Consider the following 13,280-nt stretch of genomic DNA (forward strand, 5'->3'; position numbering starts at 1 on the left):
TAGTGAGCTTGGTACACATCCGGTGGATAGGGAGCTGTTTATTATGTTCAACATAGGAGGGCCAAGCACAGGAAGCAGCTCTTTCAGTAGTTTAGTTGGAATAGGGTCCAGTATGCAGCTTGGTTTAGAGGCCATGACTATTTTCATCAGTGCCAAGAGATATAGTATTAAAAAACTTGAGTGTTTCCCTTGACCCTAGGTGCTGGCAGTGTTGTGCAGACTCAGGACAACTGATCTTCAGAGAAATATGCAGATTTAAAGAGGAGTCTGTAATTTTCTTTCTTATGATCATGATCTTTTCATCAAAGAAGTTGATGAATTTATCACTGCTGAAGTGAAAGCCATCCTCCCTTGGGGAATGCTGCTTTTTATTTATTTTTGCGACAGTATCAAAAATAAATGGATTGTTCTTATTCTCAATTCAGTTTTTTGTTTTTATGGGTGTGACTGCATCTAGGGTATTACGCAAGATTAAATTTAGTTCCTCGGGTGGTTAACCGATTTTTGTACTCTGACATCCTTGGGTATGTGGAGGGCATCTAGGAATCTTTGGGTTGTCTGATAATTTATAGCACGGCTTTTGATGATCCTTGGTTGGGGTCTGAGCAGATTATTTGTTGCGACTGCAAACTTAATAAAATGGTCAGATAGTCCAGGATTATGAGGAAAAATATTAAGATCCACAATATTTATTCCACGGGACAAAACTAGGTCCAGAGTATGACTGTGACAGTGAGTGGGTCCAGAGACATGTTGGACAAAACCCACTGAGTCGATGATGGCTCCGAAAGCCTTTTGGAGTGAGTCTGTGGACTTTTCCATGTGAATATTAAAGCCACCAAAAATGTGATTATCTGCCATGACTACAAGGTCCGATAGGATTTCAGTGACAAACGCTGTATACGGCCCAGGAGGCCTGTAAACAGTAGCTTTAAAAAGTGATTGAGTAGGCTGCATAGATTATGACTAGAAGCTCAAAAGATGAGAATGCAATCTTTTTTTTGTAAATTGAAATTTGCTATCGTAAATGTTAGCAACACCTCCGCCTTTGCTGGATGCGCGGGGGATATGGTCACTAGTGTAACCAGGAGAGGCCTCAATTAACAGTCAATTCATCAGGCTTAAGCCATGTTTCAGTCAGGTCAATCACAATCAGTTAATTGACCATAACTGTCTAGGAACTGAGGGATCTAACATTAAGTAGCCCCATTTTGAATGTCACAATCTCTTTCAACGACAGGAATGGACATCTTCGACCACCGCCATGTTTAGACCAACCTAGATCGAGGCACAGTCTCAATTGGGATAGCTGAGCTGACTATCTTAATTCCTGCAGAAGTGCTTCTCAGAAACCTACCGATCAAGTCTTGTATTCTGCAGAATGTCTTACTGGAAAGCACCCATTGGTGTTCCAGGTAGTCTTTACTGTGGTCACAACTAGTTTTCGAGGATTGTTGACCCGAGCTGTTATCACAATGCCTAGAAGTGTTCTGTACATGAGCTAGAACCCATCCCACCTGGCTGGACTTAATAATCAAGCCCTAGTTATGCATTTCAGAGAACACCATTCTTGGTTAAAGAGCCATTTATGAATAAGACCACATTCAACTAGCGCATCACCAATAACCTCAGGTGTACTTCAAAATAATGTTAACCACAGAAAAATGAATCAAAAGCGAATATGGTTTCAGCAAAGAATCTGTTTCACATTGAATGAGGGCCTGGACAGTATTTCACTACACTCTACCCAGGTTATAATACTTGAAGATTTTCTTAACTGGAAAATCAGCTTTGTCATCGAGTAGCAAGGCTGCAAAATATTCAAACAAAGAAAATTTAAAAGTGGCAATCTTTATTTTACAGTGAATAAACATTTTGTACATTAGTAAAGAATTAGGAGTTTATCAATAACTTGAACACACAATACAAAAAGGTTAATTATCGGATAGATTGGTGGATGCTGCTGCTGGTGGACTTCACCATCCTCTCTTTGGCCTTCTTCTTGACTGGATCCAGCTCAAAGCTCTTCCAGAGGCGGACAGTTTCATCACCGGCTACAGTGGCGATAGTCGAGCAGTCTGGACTCATGGTAATGTTCAAGACCCTGCCCTCATGACCTTTGGGGGGAGAAAAAGTTTAAGATTTCAGTTTTGAACTTTTACCCCAGAATGGCTACAGTTGGAAACATGTGCTATTTTACTTTCAATTTTGTACACTCCGGACCTACTCACTGCCACCAAAAAAATGATGTACTTTTTGGTTACGGAAAAGACTTCACAGCAGTTTAGATGATTCTTTACACTATACCTACTTATTTTGTCAAACTGAAATTAAGCAAACTAATAGAATTTTAGGAACCAAGAAAAGGCAGAGCAATTTCAGCATAGCACATCTTTAAACATGCATCATTGAGATGTATATGCCCAAAATGCTTCAGCATTGACATTAAGCAAATTAAATCTACATGAATTAAATGTCAAATTAAATCGACATCAATCAAATTTAGTTTAAATTAGGCTCATGTTTACCCAGTTAAGAAAGCTGGGGTGAGGGACATTATCGTCAGGCTCTTTGATGCTTTTACAGCTTTAGGCAACTGATCCATCAATGACAAACTTAACAGCTCTGTGTAAAGTTATTACAAGATTCATAATTTCAGGCCAGACACTCACCATTGAGCTCTGCCACTTTAGTCAAGGAGGGATACTTCCAGATGACTACGTTGTCGTGGGCATATCCGTGGCCGGAGACCAATTCCTTGTAGTTTGGCGCAAACTTCAAAGAGGACACCTGTAAGGCAGATTTGACCACCAGTCAATGTCTGATCGTAAAGGCATTGCAGTTATGCAAAGTAAACTTTTTTTCTTAAGTGACTGGTATGCAAATATTCATGTCGCTATGACTGAGCAGCAGGTCCATGGAGGTGGAATATCATCTAGCACAAAATTGAATGAGACTTCAGAACAGACAATCACACTAGGGATCAAGATGGGTGCAGTTACCTGAGACTGAGTGTCCAGGGCACTGATGCAAGAGCCACTGGTGACGTTCCAGATGCGGATGTGACGGTCACTGGTGCCCCCTCCAGAAGCAAGAATGTTAGGTTGCCATGGGCACCAGGCCAAAGCCTAAGGAATTTTAGTAAGAAACAATCATTGTGGTTGTGCATCTCTTTACAGTGAGTGGACTTTAATGTGCATCAAATTGTGGCATTTTATTCAATCCCAACTCCATCCTTCAAACATGGTAGTTTATTTAGCACGTTGCACCAATAATTACATTTAGTTATTTTTTTTTTTGCTTACCTTGACTGCACCTTGGTGCTCATTGAAGCTGTGGACAGCATTACTGCCTTGGCCGCTGCCCTCCTGCACACCTGGCCACACGTACACAAGGTTGTCGTTGCCGCCGCTGGCCAGGTATCTTCCATCAGGGGACCACTCCAGCCCACACACCTCCTGAGAGTGTCCAGACAGGGTGAAGATGTGGTGGTCTGCTACCCTTACATCATGGTGGTGGATGTGACCAGATCTGGAGCCACTGGAAAAGGTCAATCACAAGATGGTTAATAAAAACACTAAATCAAAACATTCTGGACACAAGCATAACAAAAAAAAAGACCCAGGAGGGACTGACTTAAGGCTGTGGCAGACTCTACATGGGATTCCATCTTGTCACATCACACTGATGTTACCAAATTAAAATCTTTATCATCCTGTCCAGATGTACAATTCGCTTCAGTTCTGGCGTCACATTCTGTGATAGTCTTGCGAGGCTTCGTCAACTGCAGTGGTGTATTTGATCGGAACATGTGCAAGCACCAGCCTCACTATGCTTATGCGCAAGTATATTGAATTTAAATAACTGAAAGTAGGCATTGTAGAACATTTTCAAATAACCTCTAAATCAAATAGGCTTCCTCAAAATAGCATGGTCACTGTGGTAGAAGATTATTTTGATTGGCGATTGTGCATTTATTGTAATCCCATCAGATAGGCTGATTTCAGATGCGTCACGTAAATAAGACTATCCAGGAAATTGTTCTGACACAGTAGGTAGCCTAAACATTAAATAGAACTATTAAATTAATCGGACTATTCACAAGAATCATATTGTGTGCATACTCTGTACCGGCAGTGTTCCTAGTTGTCAGTCGCTGGGATCGGCTCGTACCAGCCACACTGCACGATAAAGCCCCCCAAAAATTGGACACGGTATAACTTCTTCAAGGGGTCTACGACCGCATGTAGCAGTACTCAAAGCGACAGATCCATGTCACACTGAACGAGCCAAGACGTACCACAACCATTTACGACCTAAGAATTTGCCCACAACATGGACATTGTCTGGGACAGCAAAATCACGGCAAAAGCATTAAGTGGGACTGACTATTCATACAGTCGTCACCCCCCCCCAACCAGAACATGAATCTTTACCTGGAAAGAATGTGATTGTTCCAACTCAGACTGCCAACTCTGGCAGTGTGGCCAGACATGCTGCGTAGACGCTTCTGGTTCTCCACATCCCACAACTAGGGACAACAAATTCAGGTGATATGTATACAAAAGGGAAAAAAGGCATTAAATCATTCTTTAACAAAACAAAATTGCATTGGAGGCCGAATTCAGTTAGATGTGCGCTGGGTATGTTCACGGCAGACAGTTCACCTGAACTTTGCAGTCACTGGTACCAAGGGCAAGGAAGTTGCCCTCCTTGATCCATGACACAGAGCAGATGTAGTCCTCCACCCGCTCCATCTTCATCAGTAGGACGATGTCACCCTGGGTGGCGTCCCACAGATAAAGATTGCTGTGAAGGGCAACTGCTAGAAGGTTCCGACTGCTCCAGTCTAGTAGGTTCAGATCTGTGGGAACAGACGGAGGTAAATGGAGCTTTTTAACAAAGTAAAAGAATGCGCATCTCCACCCATTTAGGTCAGTCTGAAGACAAAAGGACAAGATAAACGTGATGTGGCCCGTTAGTCACTCCATCTCCCATTGAAATCTTGGACCTCTTCTCTCTATACACCAAGTCACTCAGCTCAGTCATATCAGCCTGGAAGATAACTCAGCTTGGATGTCAGCCAACCACCTCAAGCTTAACCTCGACAGGACAAAGCTACTCTTCCTCCAGGGAAAGGCCTACCGCACCATCACAGTTGACACCCCCAGAATGCAAAAAAACCCTGGCCGGACCCTGGACAACACCCGTTCTCTGCCAACATCAAAGCAGTGACTCACTCCTGCAAGTTCATGCTCTACAACATCGTAGAATAAAAACGTCTCACCGGAAGCAGCACAGCTTCCACCTCAAGCTAGGACAGCAGCTTCCCTGTCCATCTTCCAAAAACAACCAAAACCCCACCTCCTCAAAGAGTATCTGAAGTAATCCCACACACCCTCCACAGATAAGAGCAGCTGCCAAATTACTAAAATGTAAAACACTGGATTTATGCATTACGGCAGGCGCATGTTACACCCACAGCTAGGATTTACTTCCCAGGTAGGTTACTGGACATTTACTGTGTTAGGAGACAGTCGTCATTTTGAAGTTCAGGAGCATCTATGACACACAGCCCTAGATTAAGTCAATCGGTACCTGCTCCTCAGACAGGTTTTTAGACATTTGTAGTACAGTATTGGCAGGACTCACAGAAATCATTTCGGAGTTCAGGAGCGTCTAAGATTCTGTCAGGCACTGATGGTATGTATCGGTTCTTTTTGGTGGAGACTGGGGTAGGAATCTGACTGTAGAGAACTTTTAGGTTGTTCTGGTAACCTGCAAAGAAAAGAGAATTTGACACCAGATTCTGATAGCAAGCAACTGACATCAAGTCACTATCATTCCCAACAGAAGGCCTACCTTCTGGTGCATTCAAGGGTTTTCCTCCCAGATGCAAGATCTTTGCCTCCTCAATGTCATATCCATTGAGAGTAACAGACCATGCTTTCTGGTTCTCCTACAATGACAAATTTGCCTGTGTTTAGCTACAATACAACATACCAACAACAAATGTGATTGGAAATGTTAGAGAAAAGACTCACGGATGTTGCTGCTGAGGGGTTTGTGTCCATGGGTTCATTTTCCTTTGAGAGCAGGAAGCTTGCCACATCCATCTGTTTGTTGTTTCTAGTGGGAATGAAACGGTCACCACCTGCCTTGGAAGGTGTGCACTGTGTCTTTCCATTTTTACCTGAGCAAGAGAGAAGGGCAGATTAGTAATAGAACCCTTGGTGAAATAGATTGTTAACAGTGCCACACCCATAGACAGTTGAAAGAAGACTACCTACGTACACATAAGCAAGTACTGTAGAGCAAGATTCAACATGAAAAACAAAAAGAATAGCTAGTCACCTGGTGTTTTACTGGGCGTCTTGGACAGACTAAGAGATCGGTTTCCGGATTTGCCAGGTGATAGAGCGCTGGTGTTGGCACAGCTGGTCGACATCGACGAACTGGCTTTTCTCTGCCACCTCGCCATGGGCGCGTTTGTGATTGGCATATCCAGCTTCAGAATGCTGTGAATGTCGTTGTCGAATCCAAATTGAGCCATGTCTGAATCTGTCTTTCGGACTTCCTACAGGGTAACGTTGCAAGAATAGAACCAAGTAGTTTATAGTTTAGTTTAAAATGACACTAACAAATGCGTATATTTTGTTAACTAAACGTGCATGTTAACTAACCGTAGAAAACTAATTCACTGACGCTATAATTGAACGGTTAACGTTTGCCAGCAAATTTGCTGGCTTTCTCCGTCATTTACTACTTACATTCCATGCAACAAAACCCAAATGTAGGTGTTTAACGAACGTGAGCTACTTACTATCAAATTAATTCCACACGTCGTTGATGCTAAAAATTTACTTTTAGAACTACTGGAAGGGAAAATCAACTCACCAACTTCACTGAAACGTGTTCCTTTCTGCCGCAGCTCAGGTTTAAATTTTCAACGACCAATGACGAACTTTCTTTAAATTACTAAATGCGCTGTCGTGATTGGTTTGTTCAAAAGATTTGGGAGGTTACCATGGAAGCAGAAAGCATCCGTTACTATGATTGGTGGGAAAGGTAGCGGTTGCCCTCCTGAATAATCAAAGCCGAAAGAAAATATCGTCACAATTCTTCGAAGGACTGATAGAATCCACATCCCCCTAGCGAAAATAAGGTCCAAACCACTGGCCCTGAGGTTTATTGTTTTGTTAACACTGATCTATAAAGTCAATCATTTTGAAGTCGCCTACATAATCTAATGCGGAAATTAATTCAAGATGTGTCCATTCTTGCTAGTCCATTTATTTAGCTAACCGAATTTCCGGAGGCGTGGTCTTCACCATCTTTGATTTTAGTAGCACCAGTTTCAGCAGGAAGAGCTATCAATTTATAAAACTTAACTAGTAGCTACATATTCGTGTTTGTAGGATACACCCCGAAAATAAACCACCAATATGTTCAACAGGATGACAAGCCTCTGGATGGGTGATGTACGTTCGCTCTGTTTTAATCGTCTTGTTACTAACTGACTGAAGGCAAACGTTTTAGCCAGCTACTTTAGCTACAGGAGACTAGCTAGCTAGTAACGTTATCTAGCTTGCTAACGTCAGCTAGCTAAATTCCCCAATTGTTGTGATGTGAAGTGTATTCTGTATGGTTATGTGGACGTTCGTTTAAAAACAGGACAAGATATACAGCCAGTGACGTATTAGGTACCGAATTAAAATGTTTTAACTTCTCAAAAGTAATGTTTCCGAATCCCGACAGTTTGGCTAGCTCGCTGCCCTGGCTGGGCCTAGTAGTAGAGGACCTAATAATATCAAGAGTTTCTAAACCTGTCTTTGGTAATAGTCTAACGTGTTTACAGCTACTCCTGAGCCCAAGCAGACATTTGTTTAAACATTTGGGTTGTTACTAGTTATCATAGCTGACTAAACTCCACTCCATGGTGAAGGAAGTGTCTGACGAATTGAATTACGTTCAACAAATGTTTGGTCGTCACTAGTTACCACAGCCACAAAGTCATAATTATATCAACATTTTAAACCTAACTTTAACCACACTGCTAACATTATGCCTAACCTAACCAGGCCTTCTCTCACTATTCTCTATTTCCCGGCTTGTACTGTATCCTGCTTTATATTTCATGGATATGAATGGGATATTTGCAAGTGTATATCTTACAGACAGATAACTCTACACAATCTTTTTCAAAGCTGGACCCATACATGGATGAGAATTTCATCAAACAAGCCTTCAGCACTATGGGCGAGACGGCGTATGGTGTTAAGATCATTACCCACAGAGTAACAGGGTATGTTCATCACACCTCTGTGTAATGTAGTCAAGTAATGCCATGTGTTTCCTTGTTTTTAAATAGTCCACACTATTTTATGTAGGCTATATATCAAGCAACTACTTTCCCAAATTAGAATCAGTCAGTAATTAAAATACATTGTGAGTAATTTAACCCTATCAGCTACAATGCCAGGCTATCCTAACCTTAAATGTCAGTTGTTCTAGAACCTCCTGTTGTCATTTTAGGGAAGTTACTTGGTTTACTTACCACAGAGCTGTGAATTGATACTGTAATTTCAAAATGCAATATTTATTACCCCACATAAACAGTATCGCACTGTTGGCACTAATACAATCTCTTGTTCTACAGTGGTTCAGCGGGCTATTGCTTTGTGGAAATGGCAGACGAAACCAGCGTTGATCGATGCGTTCACCAACTGAATGGGAAGCTAGTTCCTGGATCAAATCCGGTGAGCACTCATCATAAGCTTGACATTTCTAAAATTCATAGTTCATTTGAACAACTTACTGAAGATGTATTAGCGGACAACCACCCTCTAGTTTTAGTTTCAAATGTGTTGTTGGTAGCCGAGCTTCGCTAGCATTGGCCCCCACCTTAATTTGAGGTTGAAGGAACGGAATACAGTATCTCAGATTTACATTACTGCAAAGTTACTGAGCTCCGTTTTCTTCCTGATGAAGGTGGTTGAGGCTGTTTGTAAGTTGACTTTGTTTAAAGCTGGTGAATAAACTCTGTTAGGAACTAACTGACGAATGGAATAAAGCCTGTTCTGGGTGGTGGAGGTATGTAAACCAAATAAAATGTTCTTCTCTAATAATATACTCTTTATTTTCCAGCAATATATGTCCTTACTACACGCATTTGTCTTTGAAGGTGCTTGATTGCTTGTTCTTTCTTCCTGTATAGCCCAGAAAGTTTAAGTTAAACTATGCAACTTACGGGAAACGGCCAGAGGCTGGGTAAGCTGTTTTACTTTCTTCCTCATTTGATGCATGATTCTGTTGTTGGAACTGTTGTTGGAACCCGCAGTATATCACACTGTTCTGTGTGATGTTTTCTATCTCCAGAAAAAAAGATTGTGCGAAAGAAACCGCTAGATGGTTTGGTGTTGGTTCACCTTCGTAATCCCTCTCTCTGTGTCTGTCTTTTATGCAACCTCAGCCCGGAATTTTCCGTTTTTGTGGGAGATCTGTCTTCAGATGTGGACGACTACCAGCTTCATCAGTTCTTCTTGAAGAAGTACCCTTCCTGCAAAGGAGGCAAAGTGGTCTCTGATCAGTATGGTAACTCCAGGTATGTGTGCTGAACAGACTTATACATTCATGTTATTTGGTGAGGCTAGTTATGCACCACCTGCTTTTAAACACAATTTGAATTAATCTGACATTTCATTACATTTTTAAATTCCTTGTAAAAGCTCATGGCGTTTTAACAATAGACAATTGTTTCAATAACAATTCTTATTACATTGGATGTGTGTGTATATATACTACTGTGTTGGGTATCTTCACCACTGTTTACCACTGGTATATTTCCCCCAAAATACTGGAAAAGTTTGTTTCTGACATTTATGCTAAAACTATTGTTTTCCCCATGTAGGGTAAGCAAGAGCAACTCACAATTGAAGTGATGCTACTTCATATTAAAAGTAAAACAACAAGTTTCAGTTCTACCATACCATTTTTGTTTTTCGAATTAATTACGCATTTGATTAGCATGATACGGCGAGTTCGGACAGAATATGTGCTCAGGGTTTTAGCATTTTGCTTGCTCTCGCAGAGGTTATGGCTTCATCAAGTTTGAAGATGAGAACGAACAGAAGAAAGCCATCGATGAGTGTCAGAATGCTTCAGGCCTGGGGACGAAACCAATCAGGATCAGCATAGCTGTGAACAAGAGGTATGGTTCTAATCTTCTGAAATAAGTGTATAAATTATACTGTATTAGGGTCAATTAGTGTCATGCTGGTCTGTCTTTGTTGAAAGTTGATATACTATGTGTGATTGTCCTCCTAACTTGACATCCACTGATCCTAACATAAATTGTTCCTGTTTCCTTGCTTTTTAGCCATAAAATGAACAGCTATAACAACCAGAACCACAACTCCTACCACAACAATTACCAACAGCCATATTATCAACAACCCAACCAGAATTACTACCCTCAGTGGGGCTATGACCAGTACAACAGCTACAACTATGGTGGGTACGGTCCCTACGGGGGGTACCCCCCTCCAGGCCCCCATGGGATGATGGGACCCCCACCTCCCATCGGCATGCCCCCCATGCCCACAGACATGCAGACTTCCTCAGAGGTAAGGCGTCCTTACATGCTCCTGGGATCTTTCCTCATAATTTCCCATAACCTGTCCCTTAATCTAATGAAATCTGTCTAATAATGGTTTTCATGCTAACAGGTGTCAACACAAATGAATCATTGTGGTCTTGTTTTTCACATTAGCAAACACAGGAGTCCACAGATGAGCCTGAAGAAGAGGCAGCAGAAGGTAACTCTTCACTATACTTTCACATGCACTAAAGGAAAATGCTATGCGTTTCAGATATAAGGTCTTTCTTGTTCTTCCTTTTAAATGTATTGTTACCATTGCCTGACTCTGTTGCATTCAAAACCCTTGGTTTCTTGACTTATTTACTCTTCTTCATTCCCCTCTCTTCCCTGCCAGAACCCAATCCTCACCTGGATGTGGATGCACTGAACAAAGAATACATGGAGGGGAGTGAGGAGCTCTATGATTCACTAATGAACTGTCACTGGCAGCCACTGGATACCATCACTTCAAAAATCCCTCCTTTTTCCACTTCCTGATCTGTTTCAACTTGTCCTATGAATTTAGTATGAAGTGTATTTTCTCCAAAAGAGCAGTCACACAGAAAATGTCAGCGTTGTTTAAAAAAAATAATCACCAGTAGAGACGCATTATGTTTCTGAGCTACGTTATTGGCCATTTGTATATATTGTCCACGTCTTTTGCTTATTTTTTTCTGTCTCTAGATTATTATTATTATTATTAGATGTTTTTTTTTGCCGAAACTTGATTCTTCCATTTTAATTTGATTATATCAAGTAACCAATGTTCGTCATCTCCCAGACACTTTGTTTTTTTATTTCACACTGTTTTGGGTACCATCTTGTCTTCAGAAAGAAAATGTAAAGAAATGTTGGTGTAACTCTATTTTTCAAAAATGAGAAACTTACATTTAAGCTTGTATTTCAAAAGCTTGCATCTCACCTTTACTTTAGCTTAATCTGTGGGTTTCTTTTTTTTCTTCTTTTAAATGCATTTACCTGTCATTTTCATGTTATACAACTTGTCTATTTGTCTTAGACTTGTAATTCATGTCAGCTTTTTTTTGTGCCTGTAGCTTTTGAAATAATTGTATTATTAAAGCTGACTTGGAGGGGGAAAAAACAAGATGTTGAAGTTGTTTAAGAACAGTAGTAGACTGTATTATCCAATTGTAATTTGACACGGAAAAGTGGTGCTTATGCAAAGTTTAACATTTTCATTCAACACATTTGGTCTGATTTTAATAAATCACAATTAATTAATTTTCCTTCTTACCTACAGTTGAAGTCGGACGTTTACATACACCTTAGCCAAATATATTTAAAGTTTTTCACAAATCCCAACATTTAATCCTTGTAAAAATGCCCTGTTTTAGGTCATTTAGGATCACCACTTTATTTTAAGAATGTGAAATGTCAGAATAATAGTAAGTGATTTATTTAAGATTTTATTTATTTCATCACATTCCCAGTGGGTCAGAAGTTTACATACACTCAATTAGTATATGGTAGCATTGCCTTTAAATGATTTAAATAGGGTCAAACATTTTGGGTAGCTTTCCACAGTAAGTTGGGTGAATTTTGGCCCGTTCCTCCTCAGAGCTGGTGTAACGGAGTCAGGTTTGTTGGCCTCCTTGCTCGCACACGCTTTTTCAGTTCTTTCAACAAATTTACCATGGGATTGAGGTCAGGGCTTTGTGATGGCCACTCCAATACCTTGACTTTGTTGTCCTTAAGCCATTTTGCCACAACTTTGGAGGTATGCTTGGGGTCATTGTCCATTTGGAAGACCCATTTGCGACCAAGCTTTAACTTCCTGACTGTCTTGAGATGTTGCTTCAATATATCCACATCATTTTCCTACCTCATGATGCCATCTATTTTGTGAAGTCCACCAGTCCCTCCTGCAGCCAAGCACCCCCACAACATGATGCCACCCCCGTGCTTCACGGCTGGGATGGTGTTCTTCAGCTTGCAAGCCTCCCCCTTTTTCCTCCAAATATAACGATGGTCATTATGGCCAAATAGTTCTATTTTTGTTTCATCAGACCAAAGGACATTTCTCCAAAAAATGCGATCTTTGTCCCCATGTGCAGTTGCAAACCGTAGTCTAGCTTTTTTATGCCGGTTTTGGAGCAGTGGCATCTTCCTTGCTGAGCGGCCTTAAAGGTTATGTTGATATAGGACTCGTTTGACTGTGGATATAGATACTTTTGTACCTGTTTCCTCCAGCATCTTCACAAGGTCCTTTGCTGTTATTCTCGTATTGATTTGCACTTTTCGCACCAAAATACGTTCATCTCTAGGAGACAGAACGCGGCTCCTTCCTGAGCGATATGATGGCTGCCTGGTTCCATGGTGTTTATACTTGCGTACTATTGTTTGTACAGATGAACGTGGTACCTTCAGGTGTTTGGACATTGCCCCCATGGATGAACCAGACTTGTGGTCTACAATTTTCTTTCTGAGGTCTTGGCTGATTTATTTGGATTTTCCCATGATGTCAAGCGAAGAGGCACTGAGTTGGAAGGTAGGCCTTGAAATACATCCAAAGGTACACCTCCAATTGACTCATTATGTCATTTGGTATATCAGAAGCTTCTAAAGCCATGACATAATTTTCTGGAATTTTCCAAGCTGTGTAAAGGCACAGTCAACTTAG

At 41.0% G+C, this 13,280-nt stretch overlaps 2 protein-coding genes across 3 annotated transcripts; one reads left to right on the forward strand and one right to left on the reverse strand.

Annotated features, from left to right (window-relative positions):
* Positions 1–1,835: 1,835 nt before the first annotated feature.
* LOC115103023 (cell division cycle 20 homolog) lies at positions 1,836–7,004 on the reverse strand. 2 transcript variants are annotated; one of them, XM_029623588.2, is made up of 11 exons: positions 6,898–7,004; positions 6,355–6,577; positions 6,045–6,193; positions 5,863–5,959; positions 5,653–5,778; positions 4,668–4,864; positions 4,437–4,531; positions 3,306–3,540; positions 3,003–3,128; positions 2,673–2,790; positions 1,836–2,117 (listed from the first exon to the last, which is right to left on the reverse strand). In XM_029623588.2, the coding sequence occupies exons 2-11, from the start codon at positions 6,551–6,553 to the stop codon at positions 1,939–1,941; spliced, it is 1,521 nt and encodes a 506-aa protein (XP_029479448.1). In that variant the 5' UTR covers positions 6,554–6,577; positions 6,898–7,004; the 3' UTR covers positions 1,836–1,938. The 2 variants fall into 2 exon arrangements, with proteins under 2 accessions (XP_029479448.1, XP_029479449.1); XM_029623589.2 differs by having other exon boundaries at positions 6,824–6,899.
* A 119-nt stretch (positions 7,005–7,123) lies between these two features.
* Positions 7,124–11,881, forward strand: LOC115103024 (tRNA selenocysteine 1-associated protein 1-like). Its single transcript, XM_029623590.2, has 9 exons — positions 7,124–7,481; positions 8,208–8,305; positions 8,660–8,759; positions 9,218–9,270; positions 9,473–9,604; positions 10,091–10,210; positions 10,379–10,625; positions 10,772–10,817; positions 10,995–11,881. Exons 1-9 carry the CDS (start codon positions 7,446–7,448, stop codon positions 11,135–11,137), a joined length of 975 nt encoding a protein of 324 aa, XP_029479450.1. The 5' UTR covers positions 7,124–7,445; the 3' UTR covers positions 11,138–11,881.
* Positions 11,882–13,280: the final 1,399 nt, after the last annotated feature.

Source organism: Oncorhynchus nerka, linkage group LG20 (genome assembly GCF_034236695.1).
Source record: "Oncorhynchus nerka isolate Pitt River linkage group LG20, Oner_Uvic_2.0, whole genome shotgun sequence".
Classification (NCBI taxonomy): domain Eukaryota; kingdom Metazoa; phylum Chordata; class Actinopteri; order Salmoniformes; family Salmonidae; genus Oncorhynchus; species Oncorhynchus nerka.

Bases quoted from the DNA above. Each gene is read 5' to 3' on its own strand.
- LOC115103023 (XM_029623588.2), bottom strand. From the start codon at position 6,553: ATGGCTCAATTTGGATTCGACAACGACATTCACAGCATTCTGAAGCTG. The intron at 4,865-5,652 runs GTGAGTCCTGCC...CTGTTCCCACAG, and splicing joins TGAACTCCGAAATGATTTCT to ATCTGAACCTACTAGACTGG. The intron at 3,129-3,305 runs GTAAGCAAAAAA...AAAATTCCTTAG, and splicing joins AGCACCAAGGTGCAGTCAAG to GCTTTGGCCTGGTGCCCATG.
- LOC115103024 (XM_029623590.2), top strand. From the start codon at position 7,446: ATGTTCAACAGGATGACAAGCCTCTGGATGGGTGAT. The intron at 9,605-10,090 runs GTATGTGTGCTG...TTGCTCTCGCAG, and splicing joins GATCAGTATGGTAACTCCAG to AGGTTATGGCTTCATCAAGT. The intron at 10,626-10,771 runs GTAAGGCGTCCT...TTTTCACATTAG, and splicing joins ACATGCAGACTTCCTCAGAG to CAAACACAGGAGTCCACAGA.